The 25,072-nt window shown below is 45.4% G+C and overlaps 1 protein-coding gene across 6 annotated transcripts in view; it reads left to right on the forward strand.

Annotated features, from left to right (window-relative positions):
• The window catches only part of IKZF4 (IKAROS family zinc finger 4), a 54,665-nt gene extending 32,665 nt beyond the window's left edge, over positions 1–22,000 (forward strand). For 3 of the 6 annotated variants that reach the window (XM_033138835.1, XM_033138837.1, XM_033138838.1), the window contains exons 3-8: positions 1,897–2,001; positions 6,195–6,455; positions 7,450–7,617; positions 18,263–18,412; positions 19,385–19,555; positions 21,105–22,000. In XM_033138835.1, coding sequence (XP_032994726.1) covers positions 1,897–2,001; positions 6,195–6,455; positions 7,450–7,617; positions 18,263–18,412; positions 19,385–19,555; positions 21,105–21,853 — 1,604 coding nt within the window. In that variant the 3' untranslated portion in view covers positions 21,854–22,000. The remainder of the gene's footprint in view (positions 1–1,896; positions 2,002–6,194; positions 6,456–7,449; positions 7,618–18,262; positions 18,413–19,384; positions 19,556–21,104) is intronic. The other 3 variants (XM_033138834.1, XM_033138836.1, XM_033138839.1) reach the window with 3 other exon arrangements.
• The last annotated feature ends 3,072 nt before the right edge of the window (positions 22,001–25,072 follow it).

A 25,072-nucleotide genomic window follows, 5' to 3' on the forward strand; every position in this document is an offset into this window, starting at 1 on the left:
GGGTGGGATGGGGGGGATAGGTGGGGTGGGGTGACGATGTTTCTGTTTTACTTAAGATGAGTAGGGTTTGGTGTCAGAGTGTTTGTGTAGGTTCTCTGTTCGCTTGTGCTCCATTGGCGGTGGAGAGAGGGTCAGGGTTGGGCGTAGGGTGTGATTGTTCATTTGTGGTTGGCTGTGGTGGTCTTTGGTTTCCTGTGTGAGTGGGGTGGGTGGGTGGGTGTTTTGGATCAGGTTAGCCATATTGATTTGTATGCTGTCAGTAGATTTTGTCCTTGTCTTGTTGGGCTGTGTGTGTGATGAAGGGGGACCATACCGGGGTGAAGGTGTCTTCTTCTGTTTGTCCCTGTGTCAGTTTCAGGTTACTGGTTAGTTTTTCTAGTAGGGCTGTTTCCCATACTACTTGGTACCATGATCCATGCTTGCTCCTGCAGGTCTTTCCAGTGTCTGGTATGATGTTTCTGGCTATTGAGAGTAGATGGATTATGAGTTTCTTGTGTTGTAAGTGGGCATATTGTCTTGGAAGATGTTAGTAAGACCAATTCTGGGGTGATTTCTAGCACTTGCTTGGTTATTTTACATATTTCTCGTGTTGTTGTTGTCCAGAATGTTTGGATTTTGGGGCACTCCCACCACATGTGGAAGTATGTGCCTGTGGAGGTGCACCCTCTCCAGCATTTTGGTGAGGTTCCTGGGCGTATTAGCACTAATTTCTTGGCGTTAGATCACCATCTGTAGGTTAGTTTTAGGGTGAGTTCTCTTCTTTTTGTTGATATGGATTTAAAGGGGGGTTTAGACCACATTCTGGTCCATTGGGTGGGTTGATTTATATGTCATCCTCCCATTGTTTTTTGATTGGTCTAGGGAGCTCGTGGGGTTTTTGAGTAGTATTTTGTATACTGCAGATACCAGCCCTCTGCCACGTCCCTTTGTCATTAGGATGAGTTTTTCGAAGGTTGTCAGAGGTCTAGTTGTTGCTGATTTTACTGTTGGCTTGTTTAAGAGGGTGTGTAGTTGGTGTTGTGTCAACTAGGGCATTTGGGTGTCTTCTAATTTGTCCTGTATTTCTTGTGTTGACAGAGGTTTGTTATTTTTATAAAAGTCTATTAGGCGATATAGGCCTTTGGATTGCCAGGTTTTGGTTTGGAGGTTTTGTGCTGCATGGTGGAATAGTGGATGATAGGCCAGGGGAATTAGTGGAGATGGGGTTGGGGATAGTTTGCCTGTTTCTGCTTTCCATGCTTTGAACATGGTTTGTGTGTATCTGTTAAGTGTTGTGGGGATTTTTCTTAGTTTGTTTGGGAGGAGTGGGTATGCTGTGGTGCAGATATTTTCAATTGTGTCCCTTTCTAGGTGTATCCATTGTTTTGTCTTGTCTTCTAGTATATATGGGATTACAGTGGTGCCCCGCTAGACGAAAATAATTCGTTCTGTGAAAAATTTCGTCTAGCGGGTTTTTCGTCTTGCGGAGCAGCAATGGCAGCCGTGCTCCGCAAAACGAAAAAAAAAGACGAAAATTTTTCGTCCTGCGAGGCAGCCCCATAGACTTTTTCGTCTAGCGAGGCATTCGTCTAGCGGGGCACCACTGTATATGACGTATTTGGTTGGCACTGTAGTATGCTTCTATGTTGGGGATTCCCCATCCTCCTTTCAAGGTGGGGAGGTGTAGGTATTTGGTGCTTATTCTTGGTTTTTTGTGTGAGAAGATAAAAGAGTGTAGCTTTCTCTGCCATTTGCGGAGTTGGGTTGGGGGGATCCAGATTGGGAGGGTTTGGAATAGGTAGGTTAGTTTTGGAAGGGTGATCATTTTGATCATGGCTATTTTGTCTGAGAGTCTTGGTTTCTTGAAACGAGGCATCCCAAGCTTACCTGTGCTCTGCTTCTTTTTGTTCCCCAAAGGTAGTGGAGATTCCTCTTTGGAAAAGGAGTTCACCTCCACGATTGTGGGCCCTACTGTGAGCACACCAAACAGCCAACATTCCTCCCCAAGCCGCTCCCTTAGTGGTAAGTACGTCATATTCTGATTCCTGTAGTTTACGTCCAAAAGGTGTTGGGCCCAAGCTGTGATCAAGGCAGAGACCATCTTTAAAATCCTCCAAAAAGGTCTGCACAAAGATAATCACATCAGCGAAGAATTTGCCTTTTGGATGAGGCCCTGGAAAAGAGGCAGCTTTTATACAGCAGCCTTGGATTATCTGAACTTTTGGCCTAGTATTTTCTCCTGCTCAGATTTTTAGTTTGAGAGATTTGAAAGTCACTGTTTGGTTCCTGACATATTTATTGATGAAGAAGGCACTTCCTCTCATAGTGAGTGAATGGCTGGAAATTGTGGTTGTTGGGAAAGCATCAGTGGTGCTAGATCTTGTGAGCGAAGCGTTAGGGCAGGGAAGAGTTGGAGATGCGGGAGAGGACTCTATATTCAGATGGTGTTGGGGAAAAAGACTTGCTTGTGTTGATGCATTCTGATTTGCCATATTCTGCTACCACCAGCATTTCCTGCTGAAATTATCAACTGGCCTTTCCTTTTTTTCCTTTTTTTGAGAATTACAAAATTTTGCCGAGAAGTATGACCACCATGTTGCAGAGTTAATGCATGGGAAAGATTAGTGTTCTCAGACTTGACTTCTGACTGTTGTCTCTCACCTGATAATACCGCTTCGTGTTAGAGAGCTATAACATCCTCTTACTTCTTTATCTGAAATCATGGGAGGTTTATATTACAGTCCAGTTGGTTTATAAAACCGATTACAGTTGGCTTATAAAAACCAACAATTAAATCCAGTTTTAGTCATTTAGAAAGGAACGTTCAATAACACATCCGCTGCATTAAAATTTAGTTGATCCCCTGGAAAAGCATCGTCACACTTGTTCAGTGTAACAGGAGGAGAGAATCTAGCGTATGGTTTGAACAAATAGGAAATGAGTATCTTCCCCTTTAAAAGGGAGACGCTGCCTGATACCGTTGCTTCTGATCGGTCTTGATTTCACAGCTGGTTCAGCCAGCAAGCTCATGCCCCAGTGGAGCAGAAATATTACATAACCTGTTTTGCCAACCCAACCAGACTCTGCCTTCCTTCTGTAAGGAAAGTTGCAGAACAAAAGCCAGCCCTCCGTTTGCTGTAGGGAGGGGGGCGGGAGAGAGAAAAAGAAACACTCATCCCCAGGGGAGCGAAAAAACATCAAAGTTCAACCAGCATCAATATACCCAAGCATCTCCTGCCACAGCGAGCAGGTTTTCACTTCATATTTGCGCACAGAGGTGTCGGCTTGCAACTGGATCTCCAAGATGTATAAACAGGAGTGTATGCTTAACCTAAGCAGCCTGGCTTCTATTAATGTAATTAATGCTGAGATATTTGAGGAGCACAGGTAAATTCCCTGCACTAGCCTTCTGCCATGGCTGCCAGCCGTAGCTGTGTGTGCAAGGCCTTCGAGTTGCTACCTTCAGTTTGTAGAGCATGAATAGGTGGCAACTAGATAAGAGAGGAAAAAGAAGAGATGCGGGCAGCGACCTACATTCTTAGCTATTCCAATGCTCCGTGGAATGCCACAAATCAAACACGCTTTAAGAATGAACATGGTAACTGCCACCTTAATTCTAGGTGCCATTTCTTTTCTTAACATTTTTTTATTAGTTTTCCAATATACCCCCAATAATAGCCAAATTATAACAATAACAATTAATTCCCAAATTATACAATTCTCAAAGTGACAGTCAACTTCCAATGACTACATTTTAGTTAAAAGTGGCTCCCCGCGTGATAGTTTGGGTGCATTTCCGATCTTACATCACTGTGTTCCATAATCGTAATTAATGTCAGTTATAATAATAATCCCTTAGTCAACAGCTGTATAATTAACGATTTCCATTCATGATGTTACAATATATACATTTATAAAGCTTCAAGTGAGGAAACTCAAAACTATTATCTTTATTCTGCCCTGTGTGTGAAAAAATTCTAGGTGAGATTTCATGGAGAGTCTGGAGGGATTATTTCAGCCGTCTAGCCTTCCCCAACCTGGTGCCCTCTATATGTTTTGGACTTCCATCATGCTGTGGGGATATGCCGATTAGGATTGATTCGGGTTGGAGTCCAAAACATCTGAAGGGCATCAGGTTGGGGAAGGTTGGTTCATATTGTTTCCTTATCCCAAAACACATGAGCATAGCTAAAAGTGCCATCCTTTGCGGGGGGCCAAACAAAATACGATCGGAGCACCTTTGTTCACGTGCCTGCTGTGTTTATATACAAAGCAGGTGGTGCTGGGCTTTTTAATTTTAACAAAAGAGGGATACACAGGTGAGAGAACTGAACCTTCTCCCTCCCTTTATCTGCCTATGCTTTGCTGCTATGGGCATTTTGCTCCCAGCCTAGTCCCAAACTGGATTGGGAGAAAATTACCTGAAGCAAAAAGAGAACAACGGAGGGGTAAGGGTTCACCTTCCCTTTTCATTTTGAGGCTCTCCACTCTCCGCTGTATTAATAGATGGTCCCGATGCATGTGCAGCAAGCGTGTGCGAGTTATTGTGGACAATACTGAGCTACATGGACCAATGGACTGAGTTGGTATAAGGCAGCTTCCTCCTGTATTCCCATTGCAGCGGAATGCTGCTTGGAAGAGAACGCAGTTGGGAGGAGATTCATATATGAGAGTCCTTCTTTTCAGTACACTCCTTGGAATGATGTAACCTGGCCATGGACCAAAGGTTCAGGAGTGTTTATTCAGCAAGGCCTCGCAACAGCATTCCTTCTGCGGCAGAGGCTGCTCCGTGTGTCCGTCGGTCGAAACAGGAAGCCCTTATTTTTCAAGCTTTACATTCCATTAGCTGCTTCAAGGGGAAGCCCTGCACTAGATGCTCCCTGCTTTCCAAGTTGTGAGCTTCCCCCGTCTCTGGCTTGGGAAGGGCCAGATTTTAAATATTTGATCGCCCATTTTTGCACCTTGAAATGTGTCCATTGTTACACCAGCTGATGTGGTTGGATTTACAGGCCAGCTGTGTGTGTTCCCCAGCAAAGAGCTCTTCTTGCTAATGTCATAGCATCCCGGTTTCTTGCGCATTCTTAACTGAACCTTTTGGAAACCAGACCCTGGGTTTAGGACTCTTGACCTACTGTCTGTAGGAAAGCTGCCACAACATTCTTGCAGGGTGCTGGCAGAAAAAAATCCCTGTTTTCCTGCCTGTATTTTCAGAGTGAAACTTCCTTTCTACCTGGCTGGGGATCTAGTGGAGGAGGAGAGGCCTGCTCCCCACCCCAATGTGCTGAGCCCTACATTATTTGGAGCACTGGGGGTTGTATTTGATTTTTACACTTTTTGATACTCTAGAACAGGCATCCCCAAAGTCAGCCCTCCGGATGTTTTGGGACTACAACTCCCATCACCCCTAGCTAACAGGACCAGTGGTCAGGGATGATGGGAATTGTAGTCCCAAAACATCTGGAGGGCCAAGTCTGGGGATGCCTGCTCTAGAACATAAGAACCCTACACCAACTGGCAGTTAGAAAAGTAATCATAGTAGTTCACTTAGCTGATGTGATTAATGCTCATTTATAGCCCCGTCCTTCATGAATTTGTCTAATACCTTTTTAAAGTTCCTTCTAAACTAGTGGCTTATTTATATTATTTATTACATTTATATGTCACATTTCTCTTCCAAGAAGCTCAGGGTGGTGCACATGGTTCCCCCCCCCCCATTCATCCTACAACCACTCTGTGAGGTAGGTTAGGGTAAGAGATAGTGACTGGTCCAAGTCACCCGGAGCTTCATGGCCCGAGCGTGGATTCGAACCTGCTCTCCCAGGTCCTAGTTCACCTCTAACCGTTACACCACACTGGCTCTCTTGTAACACTGAATCCCATAAGTTGATGCATGCTTTCTGAATAAATACTCTGTTGGTTTGTGCTGAATTTGCTCCTGATCAGTGTCAAGGGATGATTAAAATAGTGGGAAAGAAGGATAAATCTTCCCCACACACACATCACACATAATTTTATAAATTTCTATCATTCTCCCCACCCACCTGGCCTTAGATGCTAGTATGATCTATTAATAATTATTGATGGTTATTTTTTAGAAGTCTCTTTTCACTCTCCTGGACCATAACAACTTTTTTTTAAGTTAACTGTTTACAAATACTTGTCACAAACCTGTATGAGCTTTGTTTGTTTGTTTTTTACATCTTTTCCCTCCGTAGCAAATTCTATCAAGGTGGAAATGTACAGTGATGAAGAATCAAGCCGGCTGCTGTCGCATGACGACCGGCTCATTGAAAAAGAGGACAGCGTGATTGTGGAGGATTCTCTCTCTGAGCCACTCGGCTACTGTGATGGGACAGGGCAGGAGCCACATTCCCCTGGCGGCATCCGGCTACCCAATGGCAAGCTGAAATGTGATATCTGTGGGATGGTGTGCATTGGCCCGAACGTACTGATGGTGCACAAGCGCAGCCACACCGGTGGGTGAGCAGGCATGCTGCTGGTAACCGTAAGGGCTGATGCATGTGCTTTGCACTTGTATAGTGCTTTCAGTCTCAATGGTCTAAATTAGTTCTATGTGTCACACCCAGGCCCTTTAGCCTAATAAGGCTGTGAACTGCTTTATAACTATTTCCTTACAGGACTGGGTGTTAGATCAATCCAGGTGCATTCAGAGTACTTCACACATCCTCATGTCATGCTAAACCATGGTTTTCTGCAAGACGCATGAGCTGGAAGCACTCACGCTTGCTCCTGAACAGCTCCATGGAGGACTTAGGGGGGCAGTATTAAATGAAATACTGTCCCCCCTCTCCTCTTCCAGTGAATTGGAGGATTCCCCAGAAAGGATTTAGGAAGTGGTGTGGGGGAGAGCAGAGGGGGAGATAGTTCTGCTGCACAATGAGAAATCCTTGCCCCGATGGAACTATCCACTTAGGTTAAAAAAAAAGGTAAAGGACCCCTGGACGGTTAAGTCCAGTCAAAGGTGACTATGGGGTTGCGGAGCTCATCTCACTTTCAGGCCCAGGGAGCCGGCATTTGTCTGCAGGCAGCTTTCCGGGTCATGTGGCCAGCATAACTAAACCACTTCTGGCGCAACAGGACACTGTGATGGAAACCAGAGCACACGGAAATGCCGTTTACCTTTCTGCCACAGTGGTACCTATTTATCTACTTGCACTGGAGTGCTTTCGAACTGCTAGGTTGGCAGGATCTGAGACAGAGCAATGGGAGCTCACCCCGTCACAGGGATTCAAACCGCCAACCTTCTGATCAGCAAGCCCAAGAGGCTCAGTAGTTTAGGCCACAGCGCCACCCGCCCCATTTAACACTACACTGAATTCAATCCCGAGTCTGGTTGTTTCCTTTAAACTCAGTTTATCAGCATGTTTGAACTGGTTCATCAGTGAAAGCAAGGATTGAGGCTAACCTTTCTGGATACTCATCCCAATGCGCTCTTCTTCTTCTTCCTAGGTGAGAGGCCGTTCCATTGCAATCAGTGCGGTGCGTCCTTCACCCAAAAGGGCAACCTCCTGCGCCACATCAAGCTGCACTCGGGCGAGAAGCCCTTCAAATGTCCCTTCTGTAACTATGCCTGTCGGAGGAGAGACGCACTCACGGGGCACCTCCGAACACACTCAGGTGGGTCACAGGGCACTTCTGCTCGAGTTCAGTTTTATGGTTTTTTCCCCCCTTTTCTTATTGTCCCATTGTTTCATGTACATTGTTTAGAAAGGCATATAATTAAGCAGTATATAAATTTCTTAGACAAAAAATAAATAGCTATAGCAAGGTGGGGCTTGGTGGGTTGATAGAACTATCTCTTGCTCTTTGCCCTCGGCCCAAACCTCTGCTAGTCGGAGTCACCTCTTAAAGGTAGGTAGACCACAGTGACCACCCATGTCAGGCTTCAGGGATTCCGATCCCTCCCCCGGTGGCAGCCAAAAAGCGGATAAACAAGAATAGTTCTTACCACGTAATTTATTCAGTATTCACAGAGAGAGACGAAGGAATGCAGTCTCTATTAAATAATAACGTTGCTCCGAGTAAATTCCAACCCCCTCCATTTCTCCTATTCTACATCATCCCTGCGCCGGCTAATTTGAGTTTTCTGCCTATGAGCTTTCTGTTAAACTACTCTCAATGCCTGCCTAGTCCTGGGAGAGCGGGGCTCTGGAACGCTTTCCAAAGCTTCTTCCTGCTGTTCCTCTCCCAATATTTCCCAGCTTTCCCCCTCTGCAGCCTCTGAACTATGTCCTTCTGCAAACCACTGTTCTAAATCTATACTGTCATCCTCTCCTCGGGAAGCTTCAGAAGACGGGGGGCAGCCCCCAGCATTCCTCCTCAGTCCAGCCCCTGGCAACCCACAGCCATCCAACCATTCCCTGTGTTCCATCACCTTCAGTGCCTGCCTTCTAATCTGGATCCACCCATTCATGATTTCTTTCTCTGACAGATGTTATTTACTTGTTACATCTGTATCCCACCCTTCCTTCAACTCTGAAGATGGAACTGTCTTCACATCATTCTCTGCTATTTAGCAACATTCCCGTTGTTCATGTTCTTCTCTAACTGACGCTGGAAATCTTCGTATTGTTGACTCCAAATTATCTTAATGGCAGTTTTATCAAGCTTTACCTGTTGGTCCTAGTAATCTCTTAAATTGAGCCTACTCTGTCCTCAATCCTATGGATTAACATGACCTCATGTTGCACCTGAATAAAACCTCAATTGCAGCAATTAAAGTTCAGCTGAAGATCTGTATAACTTCTTGAAGTTGTGACTTATATAAAAGGGGGTGGGGGAATGAATATCTAAACAAAATTCTTAAACTTTGAATCTACTTCATTAGGAAAAGAATTACATTGAAAATAAAATTTATCAGTGTCACAGCATATTTATGCCAATCTATGTTTCAGCCACACCTGGAATTCTGGGCATGTAATTCTGGACACCACGCCTCAAAAGGGATATTTTTTAAACTGAGAAATTAAATTTAAAAGCAACCAAAATGATCAAGGCACTGGAACAACTCCTTTATAAGAAAAAGGTTACACTGTTTGGGACTTTCTAGCTTAGAAAAAAAAGATGGGGTTGGGAAGCAAATTACGAGATAGCTCAGTTGGTAGTGTATGAGATCTCAGGGTTGTGGGTTTGTGCCCCACATTAAGCAAAAAGTTTCCTGCATTGCAGGGGGTTGGACTAGATGACCCTCAAGGTCCCTTCCAACTCTACAATTCTATGAAAGTAGTGGTGGCTGCCATGGTTTTAAAAGGAGAATAAGACTATCAGTAGCTACTAGTCATGACAGGGGTATATTTCCTTCTGTATCAGAGTAGTATTCCTCTATTATTACAATCTAGTCTTGCTTGCAATTTTTTCCATAGGCATCTGGTTGGCCACTGTGGGAAAGAGATTGCTGGATTATTTAGACTTTTGGGCTGCTCTAATTCACTTATCTTGCACTGCTGGATTCAACTCCTTGTTGGCTTTCTGTGGGCTACTGGTTTGTGAATAGGGTGCCTTATTTGTGTAGAGATGTGTAGGATTTGTGTGGACGGTTGGCATGAAGATGGATTGGTGAGTTTGTCATCAGCCTCTTAACCACGATACTTGTGATGTGGTTCTTTAAATTTAGTCTAAGGTTTTTTACTGTAGCAGTTGGCTTGCCGTGAGCGGGGGGGGGGGGCAGGAAAGAGAGAGGGAAATCTGCCCACCTGCTGACCATGTATTATTTCTCTTAGCTTCTATTTCTGCGGTGCTTTGGGGCTTTTTAACACAAACAAAATTATTCTCTCACACGCCAGACTTCCCGCCCTGAAAAAAAAAATTCTTTTTGCATTATTTAGGAAGCCCTGATTAGCTGTTTTGTGAGCAAAGGAGATCAGCATGTTGTTGTCCCCCCCCCCCTCCCCGCAAGCTTGCATGGAAGTTGAGGGGATGCCGTGGAATCACGACAGCTCTCTTCACAGATCACTGTGCATTGCTGGGATGCTGCTGCTCTGTGCCTTGAGGCCTCTGGCCTTCCTGAAGAGTCCTTCAGTCTGGAGCAATCAAAATCAGTTGTCACTTCCCCCAACCAGCTTCCGCTTGGGTGGTTCCTGGCGACAGTTAGCAGTGGCGACAGCTCCTCTGATTCCGACCCTTCAGGGGGGATGCCAGTAGGTATCCATGGTGCTTAGTATGGGCTCAGAACTATTTTGCACGTATCGTTTTTGAGACCGAGAAAGAACTTGCAGTTTGGGGGATTCGCTCAGTCGCAAAACGAAAGGTGTTGGCATTTGCCACCGAGTGAGACGCTGCCTCTGCAAAGAGCACTTTCAGGGTCATCATATGCGGGAGCATCGGAAAATACCCTGAAGGACCAGCCAGATGGATTGTGGGAACTGACATGAAACGTCAGCTAAGTCAAGGTCCTGCCTTCAGAGGAAGACTGCCTCACCTGATAAAGAGCCAGGCTGTAATCTTTAGCTGCCACAACCCTGCTGAAAAGTTAGTTAACGCAGAAGAGTTTTGTCATCTGAGGTTCCAGATAACGTTTGGGAAAATATCCCTGTTCAGCCCCAGTAGACCAGATGCTCAGGAATTTTCATAGAACAACCCTCTTAAATACAAACAATGGGCCATCATGGAAGTGCTAAGCTTTAGCAGCTAAGATGGTATCTCATCTTACCTATCTGCTCCCATTTCTCTCTTTCCCTCAACCCTAATTAGGTGGCAAACCTGGGTCTGGCCTATACCACTTGTGACTCCTGGTGGGGGCTCACGTGACTGCTCTTCAGTGCCAAAAGCTAGACTTGTCCCTGACATGCTTGTTTTCTGTGTGCAGGGAATGTCTTTGTACTGAGGTATCTCAATGAGCCCTAAGCCAACCTGAAGTATACTTATTAGGGGAAGCTACTACTGCTTGCTAATTTCCTGTACCCAATTGTACCATTTTTTCAGACACTGAAAAGAAATACCCCAGAGTGCAGAAGTAGGTAGGATTGTCATTTGACTTCCTTTTTTATCCTTTTATACATGTCTCTTTCCCACTCCCCATATACTTAAAATTGTGCTTGTCCCAAAAGGCCCAGGGTGGAAAATTGTATCTGAGGCCTAACAAGACAAGTGTACCCTTGTATAAAACTGTGTTTCACTGAGATTCTCTGCTAGTCAAAAGGCAAACCTAAGCCCAGAAGAAGGCTAAACACCAGCAGCTGGTTAGCTGAACTGCTACAATTGCTGTTATTCAGTATATAGGTAAAAAGGTAAAGGACCCCTGGATGGTTACGTCCAGTCAAAGGCAACTATGGGGTGTGATGCTCATCTCACTTCAGGCTGAGGGAGCCGGTGTTTGTCCACAGACAGCTTTCCGGGTCATTTGGCCAGCATGACTAAATCGCTTCTGATGCAATGGAACACTGCGAGGAGTGCCAGAGCGCACAGAAACGCCGTTTACCTCCCCACTGCAGCAGTACCTAGTTAACTTGCTTTTGAACTGGGACCAGGGACACGGGTGGCTCTGTGGTCTAAACCACTGAGCCTCTTGGGCTTGCCGAGCAGAAGGTCGGTGTTGGAATCCACGCGATGGGGTGAGCTCCCGTTGCTCTGTCCCAGCTTCTGCCAACCTAGCAGTTCGCAAGTATATGAGCGTGAGTAGATAAATAGGTACCGCTGCAACGGGAAAGTAAATGGCGTTTCCGTGCACTTTGGCACTCGTCACGGTCCTCCGTACACTAGTAGCTGTTTCATCGTGATCCAGAAAGCTGTCTGTGGACAAACGCCTGCTCCCTCGGCCTGAAAAGCGAAAAGAGCACCACAACCCCATCGTCCCCTTTGACTGGACATAACCGTCCATGGGTCCTTTACCTTTTTTATTCAGTATATACATGACATTTAGCTATTATGGCTGTTCTCTAAGGGTCCCTAGGAATTTTAGTGCCATGGCTAGAGATCAGAGAGAAAGAACTATGGGCACCTCCCCATACACACTTGTGCACACAGAAGTACAATTCTCAATTCCACCACAATTTTGGTGGAAGCATTTTTTTCTTTCTTTCTTGGAAATACTTTAAGCAAATTTAGAATGTGAGTCAGTAGCAGACACAGGGTGGGGGGGGTGGGGCAAAGCCTGCTGGATCAGACCAATGACCCATCTAGACTAGCATCCTGGTGGCCAGTGGGTGCCTCCAGGAAGCACTCAAGCAAGGCCTGAGCACAACAACACCCTTCTCGTCTGCAGTTGGTTGACTATCAACTGGTACTCAACAACAGTGAAGGTGGAACACAGCCATCATGACTAGTAACCATTGATCACTTTATCCTCCATGAATTTGTCTAATCCTCTTTTAAAGCCCCACCATACCTTGTGCTGCTGATGTGTAATATGCAGTATATCTGCCAACTCTGCAGTGTGTGCATGTGGCAGCCCCAGAACATAGGTTAAATTTGGGCCTCCTTGTGCCATTTAATCATGCACTAATTGAGATGGATAACCCCATGCATTATTTCATCAAACCACTGGAAATTAACGTTTACATTGCCATAGGCAGTTTGTGTAACGGAACCCTATCCTGAAACTTCTTAGCTTTGCAGAGAAGTTGTTTCTAGCTTACCTACCCTTTTAATTATTGCAGAGTCTGGAAAGCGTATTTCTATCTCCAGTGTTCCTTGATGTTCTTGTTACCCTTATCGCTGGTTCATCCCTTCAACTCCTGCTAAGATGTTGATATCCCGAGGCAGGAGATATCTGCAGGAGAACAGTTTTGCATTATGTAACAAAGAGGAATAGATGCATGTACAGATGCCAGTATATGTTGGCTTGAATTTCTAGTTCCCCCCCCCCCTGACAGTTTTGGGCAGTGTATTATAACTAAAAACTCAAACTGAAAATGGCAAATCAAAAGACAAGGCATTGCTGTTAAATCCTGCCTTTCCAACTTAGGGGTTCCCACCGAAAGCCTGCTCAGATTAGAAAGCGTTACTGTAGGGCTTTTGAAAGACCTATGAAAGTCCACAGTGGGAGAGTATTCTAGATCAAGGGCAGCCTATGCCAAGAATGCTGTGTCCTTGTAGAATGAAATTAGTCCACAGAAGGTATATGGAAGAGCCTGCTCTCAGTTGATCTCAAGGGAATGTAAGAGAGCAAAGGGGAGAGTAGGTCTCTTTGGTAAGCTGGGCTGAAGCCATTAAGCCTCCAGAGGCAACAGCTTTGTAATTACTTGCACAGCTTTTGTCCCGAGAGCTAGAGAGAGGAGTCTGTATCCAGGGCTGCATATAATCTGAACCCCAGAAATCCAGAGACTGTGCCGAAAACAATTTAAATTCTCTGCTTTGCACAATTTATGCAAAATCATGTTGTACAATATATTCAGGCTGTGAGGGCAAAGACTGAAATGAGACTGCATCTGAGGTCTAAAGGATTCAAGTGGGTACAGTATATACTAATGCACACATGCCTCCTCCCACCCCAACCCCGGTAAGCCTAGCCCAGAAATTTCTTGGTATGTAGGCGTCTGAGATGTGCTTACATGTTTCTAGGTTTGCTTAAGCAAAAAAAAAAAAAAAAGGCAGGTTCAGACTCAATCTTTATCTCTCCACTGTCTTTAGTGACATTGTAGTTTTTGTAAATCTTTACTTACTCTGTGCACGCGTAGAACTTGAATCCCTGTTTTGGTGTTTTCGGTTTGTTGCCTACCTGACTGTGAAAATAAGCTTGAGTGTGTGTGTGGATATGCGATGCCTGGTGAAATAGGGAGAAGAAGAGAAGCGTATCCCAGTGGTCTTGGGGATGAGGGTTCACTGGCATGTATAAAGTTCCATGTATGACTGACAATAGCAGAACAGATTGTGTAGAATAAGCAGATGCGTGTAAAAGTGATTAATTTGCATGCTTCGTGCAGTGCACAGAATTGCGCTTTCTTGACTCAGCATTTTATTTACCTTAGCACAGAATATTCTCTCAAGTGCATGGAGCATGCATAGCCTCGGGCATGGCTCAAACCCCCTGTGCTCTCAACCAGCATGAGTTGATGCTGTGCATATAAACCAGCTCAGCTGACAGTCAGCATGTGCAGCTATCAAGCAGCTTAAAAAGGTAAATGAGCCAGTATGCAAGGCACAGCTGATACCATTCTTCACTTTCTGCAGCGTCACCCTTTTCTTGTTCCTAGAGTTATGTCAGAATTGGATACGTTTGGTCTTAACACTGTGCTTTGGTTGCTTAAGCTCCCTTCTCCTGAAAATTGATCTTAAAATCAAACTATCCCCCCCCCTTTTACTTACTTACAAACTCTCTTTTAAAGCAATGGATATGTTCCTACCATTAAAAAACAACAACACTTTTATGCTTGAATATCCGTGTGTGTGCTTATTTATGATTGGTATATGCCAAGTCCTCCAACAGAAAACAGAACTGAACACTGAAAATTTCACAACATAGCTGAAGACGGTGGAGAAGATACTGAATTCTCAGGACCTTGCAGGGTACGCTCCCGAGTTTGACCCGTGGTCCAGAAGGACCGGGTGCCACTATAACCCACTGATCTCCAAAGCCTGTCTAGTAACCTCAGCCATGATAGAAATGCTCTAATGGAGGCTCTTCTAGCACTGTTGTTATATGGTGAGGTAGGGGCGGTTATGTGTCTTACACCACATCAGGATATTGGCACATCTTGTTCTCTACTGGCTGGCCGCAACTTCCCAAGGTTACAGAAGGGTGTCCTTCTCAGGCCTGCCCAATTGAACCTGGGATCTTCTGCATGCAGATTGTATGCTCTGCTACTGAGCCACCAACAGCCCTTCCCTAAAAACTATTGGCACCTCTGCCCAAGATCCTGATATTGGCTAGAGAATACTGAGGAAAGTTAGGGCAGTATGGTCTGCTCTAAGAGGAGAAAATGCTTAAGAGTGTGATAAATATTGACAGAAACTCGCCTGCAGTTCCCTGCACAAATGGTCAGTTTAGAAGGACCCTCAAGACTTTGACCTAGTTGTCTTGAGAAGCATGCTTTTTCCAAGGCTTGGCCTTCTGTTTCATTAGTGTAATTTCTACGCCACAAGCCCTCCGTATATCACGGCACAGAATGATGATAAGCAGCTGTTGACGGATAAAATGTGCCAATTCCTAACATTTGTTTGTAATATCAAAGACAATTTAGGCTGTGCAGAAGGGCAGATTGTTAATATGAGGCAGAGAGGGTATATGAGTGAAATGACAGTATCCTCATCAGCGTTTGGATTTTACGGCTGTAAAAATAGCCTATCCCACGTGGGGAAGGGGAGCAAGGAATATCTTCTCCCCACCCCACCCCTTAACCTGACATGTGTGTTTCATGCTGTTCCCCTGGGTGAGGCAGTTGCTTTCATCTTTGAAGATCTGCCTCCAAAAAAGTGAGGATTTATAAACCAGATCAAACGCATCACATCAGTTAGAAATAGATCAGAAGCTGCATCTACACGTGGGATCACTAGGATGACTCTCCTCTCTCTCTCTCTCTCTCTCTCTCTCCTCTCTCTCTCTCTCTCCAACCCAGTAAACAAATGCATTTGGAATTTGCATTCAGCAGACCCAATTCTATAGAATTTTCTCTTCTCTCCCCTCCCATCCTCCCCCGGATATTTGGAGAGCAGACTGTCAGAATTATGTTCCCTGTTTTTATATATGCAATTTAAAGATTGAAAGGGTCTTCTTGCCCATAGAGGAAATGCGATTTTAAGTGAAGCACAACTTAACAGCACAGCTTAAATGAGAAATTACTCTTTTGATTAGTTACAGGTAGGTAGCCTAGCTCATACCAATAACAAACTTAGTTGGTCTCTAAGGTGCTACTGGAAGGATTTTTTTTATTTTCTTTTGATTAGGTATGACAACGGGCTTTCTTTAAAACAAACAGTACTGGGCGTTGTGTGTGTAGCTCAGAAATAGATGCATGGCTGGCCAGGATTGTGTTACGGAGTCAGTGGCTCTTCCAAATAGGGACCCTATAGATGTCCTAGACCACCTTTGCTCGGCTCTTAAAAACTCCGTCAGTACGGAACAGATTCCTAGTTGTGGGGTAACTCATATGCTGTACATCAGGTGCGGGGAGTACCAGTTTCTCTCCTGTGGGCCACTTTCCCTATGAAGTAATTTGTTGGGTGCCGAATGTCGTGGGTAGTTGGGGTTGGAACTAAAATTTTCCAGGGCCACCTGCCCCATTCTTCCACATGCATGAACACTCAGTGATATTACCAGTGTAGGATTGACTTGAGGCAGAAGCCCAGGACCCCACTCTGCAGAATGAACAGGAGGGCTCCCAAACTCTGCAGAGCTGGCTTATCACACTTGGACCCTGTTAAGTCCAGATACAAGAATTACCTAATTGCACCACTGCATCCATTAATTTTCTTACACACACCCCTCTTCCTTCTCTAAGTGGGATTATTCCTGGAATTGTACTGTGCTTCCCGTGTGCTCTGTGTGTCTCAGAAGCACAGAATGAGAATAAGGTTATATATCCAGGAAGGCTGCTCCTCGTTCTGCTTAAGAGAAGGCAGTGGAACACTTGCCATTGTGAGTATGGCAAATTGGATTGAAGACCCCAGATCGTGACTCCTCGGTTTGGAATTAGAAAGGCACTAAGCCATTCCAGAAATTACTTTTTCAGTAGCACACAATTCTCTTCAGTTTCTGACAGACACCAGCTGGCTTAAGAATTTCACTTAGAAGGCTTGTTGAAAGAGGAATGTCAAAAGGGCAATAAAGAAGGTCCCTGCGTTATATAAAATGGAAGGGAGTTCCAAAAGGCCATCTCCATTCATAAAAACTTTCCTAGTTTAGTTTCTCTGTGTGTCTCGGTTGAGTCAAGAGACAGAAAGTTAACCCCTCTCCCCTTTCTTTCTCAGTGCATTGTGTAAGGGCTATTGATCTGCACAATTGTATTTGACATTGCACAGGCTCTGTGAGACGTCTTCCACCCTCCCCCCGCCAGCCTCTCTCTTTCTTATTTTTTGCCTTTTTGGTGAACCTTTTGCTTTTCTAACCGCTTTCCAGAAGTGGTTTGTTTGTTTGTTTTAAATCAGGCTGCTAGTTTTCATGGTCCTGATCTTCTTTCCCTTCCCCACTCCCGATCCATGATCTTCTTGCCCCCGGGGCTGGACTGGAGGACTACGATATCAGCCAGTGTGCTGTAAAAACCCTGAGCTGTTTTATTTCATCACCACCACCATTTACTATGAAGAGCCTAAGGATGTGCTGTATTAGTTTTGAGACCTGTCACTTCATAGGTAATTGGGAACTAGGGCAGATCAAACTCATCAGCTGAGACTCCACTGTCTCCACTGGCTGGTAGTGGCTCTTCAGGGAGAGGGGACATTCCCAACCCTTACCTGGAGAAGCTAGAAACTTCTGCATTTAAACCAGATGCCCTACCATTGCGCTTCAGCCCTTTTCAAATATGTTGCGTGGACAGGGAACTTAAGAGAGTTCTGAATTCTGCCTCTTTCGTGCCAGCCGCCCAGATTGGCTGGGGAAACCCAGCCAGATGGGCGGGGTATAAATAATAAATTGTTGTTGTTATTATTATTATTATTATTATTATTACTCCTGTATCACATGCCAACCTTCCAAAAAGTTTTGTCGCTTATGTGCAGGGGTTCAACGTGAAGAATTTCCAACAAGTAGGTACTGCCTGTTGCCCAGACTTTTCTTCTTGGGGAAACTTGCCAAAGGCTGAAACACTGCTCCATTTCTCCAAATTGGTTCTCTCCCCCCCCCAGCTGCACAAAATGTTGCCCGCTAGTGGCTTCATGTACCAGAGCTGTTGCGGCTGTGTTGCATGGGCGCTGTGAATGGTAGCTGGTGGCTGCTACAATTGCACAAATTGTTGTCTGGCTGGAGTGGGGAGTCCATGAAAAGATAAACAGCATTGCAAAGAGAAAACTAAAAGCAGCCCTCTTGGCCCATAGGAAGAAAATCCAAAATCCCTATCGGGGCAAAACTTTTATTAAACCAACAAGAGCAATAGAATCAAAAGCTTGCACGCTGTTTTGTGGCATTTTGATTAGCCTAATAAAGGTATTGCAGCTAGTATAGATTTTGACATTATTGCAAATGTGTGTCTGTCAATTGCAGAGACAGACAACTGAACCATTTGCGAGGTTGGTGGTTGTTTTCGTTTGTTTGTGGCTGTCTCCTTTCATTCCTACAGCTGCAGGCAGGCTGTCAGCGCTTCCTGGTTCTTGCTGACCCAAAGGTTGCTGTGGTGGTTCGAGAAACATGTGAGTTTTATTACTGGGCCCTTTTACGTTTTCCTTTCCATTTCAGTCTCCTCCCCCACCGTCGGAAAGCCCTACAAATGTAATTATTGCGGCCGCAGCTACAAGCAGCAAAGCACGTTGGAAGAGCACAAGGAACGCTGCCACAACTACCTGCAGAGTCTTAACACTGAACCACAGTCGCTGGCTGGCCAGCAAGGTAAGTCTGGACCTGCCAGGCTGGAACAGGCGAGCTTGAGGGGGCAGTGTTGTCAGTCACTTAGGATGGCTTTACGCACAGCAATTTTTGCAAGTATCCAAACCGGCTAGCAGGGTCTGTGTGGGTGGAATAGTCCAAATCGTCTTCTGCAGTGTGAAATGCCTTCCCCAGCTGGTACTTCCTCTTTGAGGTGGTTCCCCTCCACTGCATATAATTTCCATCTAAATGCAGATTTAGCTACTGTTGCCATCATCATTATTATTTGCTTCATTTATGGATCACTTAGCATGAGGCATCCTGCCATCTGTTTGAGCAGCAGGCACTAGTTCGATAATGAGGACTAGAATCCCATATCTAGTCCAGGTGAAAATTTGGGTTTAGTTGTCTAGAACATGTAGGGCCTGGTAGTCAGAGAAACCGTGGTCTTGAAGGACAGAGTCTAAATGGGTTCTGTGATCGGTCCGGTCACTGAGATCCAGCTCCGAGGACCTCCTGGCGGTTCCCTCACTGCAAGAAGTGAGGTTACAGGGAACCAGGCAGGGGGACTTCTCGGTAGTAGCACTCTGTGGAATGCCCTCCCATCAGATGTCAAGGAGATGAGTAACTATATAACCTTTAGAAGACATCTGAAGGCAGCCCTGTATAAGGAAGCTTTTTAACATGTAATGTTTTATTATGTTTTTATATATGTTGGAATCCGCCCAGAGTGGCTGGGGCAGCCTAGTCAGATAGGTGGGATACAAATAATAAAGTTGTTATGATGGACCTAGGGAACAGGATATAATTTGGGTGGACTAAATTTAGCCTTGGGAGTCTGTTCCATCCTTGCTGATACTGCTGTGTGACTTTTTCTCCCTCGGCAAATCACTGAACCATCAGCACCTACTGTTTTCACAATATAGGCCTTCCAAAGGTTGAGGCAGAAATGCTCCAGGGAGCGAAACGTCACACCTGCTTTTGTTTCCTTGCCAGGTGACGAGATGCGAGATTTGGAGATGGTGCCGGACTCCATGCTTCACTCCTCAGCCGACCGGCCAACCTTCATTGACCGACTGGCAAACAGCATCACCAAACGAAAACGCTCCACACCTCAGAAATTTGTGGGTAAGGAGCTTCCCCTGGATTCCTGGAAGTGGACTAAAGGTAGTGGCAGGACAATGGAGCTGTTGACCACCGACAGTTGTGTTATTTATTGTCTTGGGTGTTTCCCTGTGGGCCATCAGATCTTGCTTTCGCAGCCCCGCCAGCTTTTATCATCCCTCTCCATGCTGGATTGCAAAAAAAAAAGTGGTTGGGTAGGGCATCTCTCAACAAGCAGCAAGATGGCAGCTACCACTAGACTGGGACTTGACAGCCATTTACGCTCTCTGGAATAGCTGCCGTTAGTGGGATTTGGCTTCAAGTCTGGCCCAGAACTAAACTACAAGGTGGTAGACACACTAGATTAATTTGGCTGTTGTGGGAGTTGTTTTCTTCTGTTTTCATGGTATAATTTAATTGTATTCATGTTATTGAATGTGTTGTAAGTTAGAGACCTTCAGGTAACACGGGACTGACAAGTCTAATAGTAGAAGTAGTAATAAACAACTAATAGGTGCAAAATGGAGTCACAAACTCAAGAAGCAAGTTCAAATTGAGCCTTCCCCCTGCTTCTTACATAAAGTATTCCTTGCCTCCGGTCAAGTGTAGACTCAGAGCTATGTGCAGACCAGATGGGAGGGAAACAGGAAAGCACCAAAGCCCATTCCTTTTTAGACAGGCCCTGAGCCAGCGCACCCTACACTCTTCCGTTCAGCCAGCACACAACTTGCTGAGGAAAACAAGCCTAGCTTTCGGCTGCTTTATCCAACCTTGGAGATCAAAGAAAGGTTGTTCGTTTCTCTGGCAGACCCCCCCTCAACTTCCTTATGACCGGGAACCCTGAGACCAACAGACCACTCCCTTATAACTTACATAGAATGTAAAGGCAGCCCACGTTGCCTGAGTCTCTCCCAGAGCTCAGAGGGACATGCTAGTCTCTTACAACTCTGATCCGAAACTTTCGGCAATGTGAATTCCAATTGTCTAGACACGTGGGAGTTCTAGAATCCTGTGGTTGGCAATTGCACACACGGTTAAATTGTGAAACCTTATTACAAATAAAAGGTAGGAGGGAAATAGGCAGAAGGTAAGATCAGAATAAAAAATAAGCCAGAGAGCACTGTGGGCCTGAAACTGGACTAATCCCAGCCCCAGCCCCTACGATATAATATTTCTAGTCTGTTTATGAGTAGAGAGCAAAGATGGTTAGCTTCCTGGTGGTATAGAAGACACAATCTGGGCTCCAATGGTAGAGGGAACCCCCCCCCAAACTGCAGGAGCTGCTCAACTTTTTAAAGGTTCTCTCCCCTCTGGTTCTTTTGAAGGAGGGATCTCTGGCTCTTTGTGACCAATGAGAGCCAGTTGCTCAGGTTGCTCATGTCTCACAGGTTCTCCTTTTGCATTTGAAAGGAACAAGAGGGGACTACGTACAAGAATTGGTGGGGGCAAGAGATTAACGCCCTGCATGTGCGGCAGTAGCTGCATCCAGAGATTTCTTTGCAAGGTTTTTTGTCTGAGTGCTGTGCTCTTATTTGACTTCCATCCCTAACAGGCTCATCGTATTGACTGTAGAGTGAACTTGTATTTTGATACCTTTCGTCCTTTGCCTTAGGAGAGAAGCAGATGCGGTTTGGCCTCTCCGACATGGCATTTGACGTCAGCTCCGGCTTCGAGAAGGACGTGGAGATGGTGGCGGCCCACCATCCCATGGACACGAGCTTTGGCGGATCCCTGTCCTTCATGGGAGCAGAACACTTGCGCCCTCTCAGAATCCCGCCGACCAACTGCATCTCCGAGATCACCCCCGTCATCAGTTCCGTCTACACGCAGATTCAGCCCCTCCCGGGCAGGCTGGAAATAGCAGGAAGCCGGGAAGCTGCAGAAGGCCACGAGGACCTTCCCGACGGGACGCAGATTGTGTACCGGGCATCTCGGGAACCCAGCATGGTGTCACCTAGCAACGGCTGCCAGGATTCCACAGACACTGAGAGCATCCACGAGGAGAGGGGCTCACAGCAGCCGCTGCTGTCCGTCATTGGGAACTGCACCAGCAGCCGGCAGAGTCCGGCCTACGCCAAAGAGGACCCGAAAGTACAAGAGGGCATCATTCCCACCACTACTCGGTCAACTCCCAGCTCAGCCAAAGAAGCCCTGCGTGTGGTGAATGATGAAGGGGAACAGATAAAAGCCTTCAAATGCGAGCACTGCCGAATCTTGTTCCTGGACCACGTCATGTTCACTATCCACATGGGCTGCCACGGCTTCAGAGACCCTTTCGAATGCAACATCTGTGGCTATCACAGCCAAGACCGGTACGAGTTTTCCTCCCACATAGTGAGAGGGGAGCATAAAGTCGGCTAGTCCTAAACTCTCTCCCCTCTTTCCCCACCTTCCCAAATCTCCCTCCCCATCTCTCGTGCCCCATCCTCGTTGGGTATGGAGCCGTTCATTTCTTTTGTACTCCGTTGCACTGACTTTGGCTAAAAAAGAGAAATGTTCTAAAAAAAATTAAAAACTCTAACTTAAAAAAAAAATCCAACAAACTTGAGATGGGGAGGAGCTCATAACATTTGCCTTTTCTACGCTGTGTTATTTAAATACTGTTTATTGATTTTAAAGTTCTTGTGCTTTTGATTCTCTTCCACTCGTAGTTGTTATTTATTACTGTAATTTCATTTCTCTCTCTATTTTGTTGTCATGTAAGCCTTTTCTTTACATCATTTTGCCAGGGGCTTCCTCCACTTTGAGGGACACACACACCTCTGGTACACATCAGCAAGATATTAGTGTCTTTCATGTCTGTCTCTCCTTCCTCCTCCATTCAAAGTTTCTTTGGGCTTCTTTTGGTGAATTTCAGTTCAGGTATCTCTTGTCAAGCCACCATGTTAGACATTAAGAACCTCAGATCAGGTGCTAATATACTCTTGTAGAACTTCCCCCTTTCAAAGGGGCTAGGAAAGCCACGATTTGAGTTACACTTAGATGGTGATGTCAGGAAGAACCGCGTGTTCCCTCTTTTTTGGGTGTCTGTGAAACACAGCATAGAAAGGTATCCTACTAGGAACTCTGTGGCCCCGTGAACTCTATACCTCTATGCTTCTGCTTTATGACAGCTTTGTATCGAAACGTGCTGTCTCTTCTTTCGGGGCACAGAAAAGGTGGCGAATTCTGCATCTGGTGAAAATGAAGGAGATGCAGCACCAACTAGTCTGAAGGAAGGTGGCAAGCGTTCATGTACAAAGTTTGCCAGGGTGCTGCCTTTGCAAGCTCAATTGAAGATCAGCATTAGGAAAGCAAATGCTTCCCCCACCCCACCCCCCAGGATGCAACGAAGGAACCTTAGCATTGCCTGGTTAAAGGGCATGTTCTGCATCCCAGCTGTTGGATGCCCTCCTTCAAAAGGATGTGCTTGGTGTCTGTGTTGTTTAGCGTGACCTTCTCTCCAGAAGGGTTGCTTGAGCTAACATCCTCTGAGCTTCCTTCTGCCGGCTCTTAAAGAGTCATTTTTTTAGTGGAAGTTTTAGAAGGTGTGAGCCTCAACCCTTAGGTGAGTGTATGTCACTGACTTCTCTCTCCAAAAGCATGCAACTTCCATAGGGTGAATAAACATGACCCTGTTGGATGTGATTCCTAGGAGACATAATCAAGGGACTTTCAGTGGAAGGCAGGAAACAAGATAGCAAAAGCCTCTGTGGCTTTTAGAAACCTCCCTTGCAACTACTAGAGTCGGGTGCTGAAGCCTTGTCACTTCTTGTTGTCGTTCTGGTGCCTGACTTCTGCTCCTCTCCAGTCAGTTGCCCAGGAATTGGTTATCACCAAGTAGCTTGGAGTTTGACTCCTTTCCCAACAGGAAGGGCTGCCTTGTTTTTGCACAGATCAGTCAAAAACCTTAGTGATCCGTGTTCAGAAAGCATATGGTTTTTTGGACTCATTAGCAAACTCTGACACCATGAGGGTGGAAGGCCCTTGTCTTGGAAAGCTACGTAAAAGCATACAGCGGCATGGACAAAATCGTGTGGAGTAACTTCCGGTAAAACCCGTCTGCCCAATATCTACACATTAGCCAGAGTCTCCCATTTTCTCACAGGTATGTGATCAGTGGTGCCAAAGAGGGCCATTGGTGTTCTGCAATGCAGATCCCGCCGAAAAGCCTTGCTTTGCGTACTTTAGTGTCTTAAAGCCTTGATCACCACGAAGGGCTGAAGCCTCCATTCTGTAGTTTGGTTGAAGATGTGCTGCTGTTAGTGGACTGCAGGCAGGATTTGTTACTCCACGTCAGGCTTATGCAGTCATTCCTACCAGCCCAAGCAGAAATTCTGTTTACCCTTGCTTTAAAGAGTGTAATCGCCAAATGTAAAGGCTTGGGCGTTGAGGCAGCGTAACTTGGGAAGTTTGCCTTTCTGCAAGGTGTTGTCCTTCGTCTCAGACACCTTGACCTGCTAGAAGCACCTTGCCTGACAGAAAGAGATGGGAGGTAAGGGTAAAATTGTATCTCTAGTCTTAGGACACAGCAAGGGGAGAAGGCTTGTGGTTTTAGATAAATGCCCATGATGCATAAAAAAATAACTTGCTCAACAGCAGTTCAGCAAACTGCTTCCTTGTGGGATAAACCAAAGGCTGTTCTTTTTCTACTTAGAAACACCTCAAGTCGCAACGTTTTGTTCGGTTTTGCCCTTTTGTTACTAGACTGCTTTTTTCAGATGTGAAATGCTAAATTTTCCAAGCTGTCTCCACCCCTTTGCAAGGCCGGACAGATTTGCTTAACTGGAAAGGCCTTGACAAATGAGATATTCCGGGGGATTCTTCTAGAAGATGGGAAGGTGAGAACCTTCCTTCAAATAGTTGCACTCCACTGTTCTGCCACACTTTCTAAAGCTCTCAACTTTTCTGGTACAAAGTCACTTTCCCCTTCTGCTTTGTCACTTGGGTTCAGCATACGAATTGTATTTTACAGGTTCAGAAGGCATTTTGAGCTGGTTCCGGCAAATGTGTATTTTGTGGCTTCAAGCAGACGAGGAGGGAATAGAATATTAAAATTCTTGTCATTAAGATTATTATTGTGCAATACGAATGGAACCTGCTGGGAGACTTTGCCAAATTGCTAAAGGGACTTGAGAGTCCACTTCCTGTCTTTTCAATGAGGATTGTACTTTCCCCTCCCTCCCTGTTATTCCTTAGGCCCTTGGATAAAGGATTTTGATTTTTTTTTTAAAGCACTCATATCTTCTCCTATTGGTATACAGTATTCAGCACTTTTTGTGATTGTTAAACCGAAGAATCAGTTCAGATGGCATAGTTCCCCCCTCAATAATTCCCAAGACTTGGATGCTCATTAAATTATATTATTTGAATGAAACTGCCCAGTGGTGATTCTGGGGATGACACTTCTGTACTGGGAATTGTTACGGGGTTTCTCATGTGACTGGAAGACATCTTACGATCCAGCCATTATACATTGTATTTTTGAATGTTTTGACTTCATACTGCTTTAAAAGTTAGGATTTGTCCACTACAAATCTTGCAAACATGAAGGTTTGAGTCAGATTAACACAAGCAGTTTGGTAAGATAATTGTGTTGAA

The sequence above is a fragment of the Lacerta agilis genome, chromosome 2 (assembly GCF_009819535.1).
Source record: "Lacerta agilis isolate rLacAgi1 chromosome 2, rLacAgi1.pri, whole genome shotgun sequence".
In the NCBI taxonomy this organism is placed as follows: Eukaryota; Metazoa; Chordata; class Lepidosauria; order Squamata; family Lacertidae; genus Lacerta; species Lacerta agilis.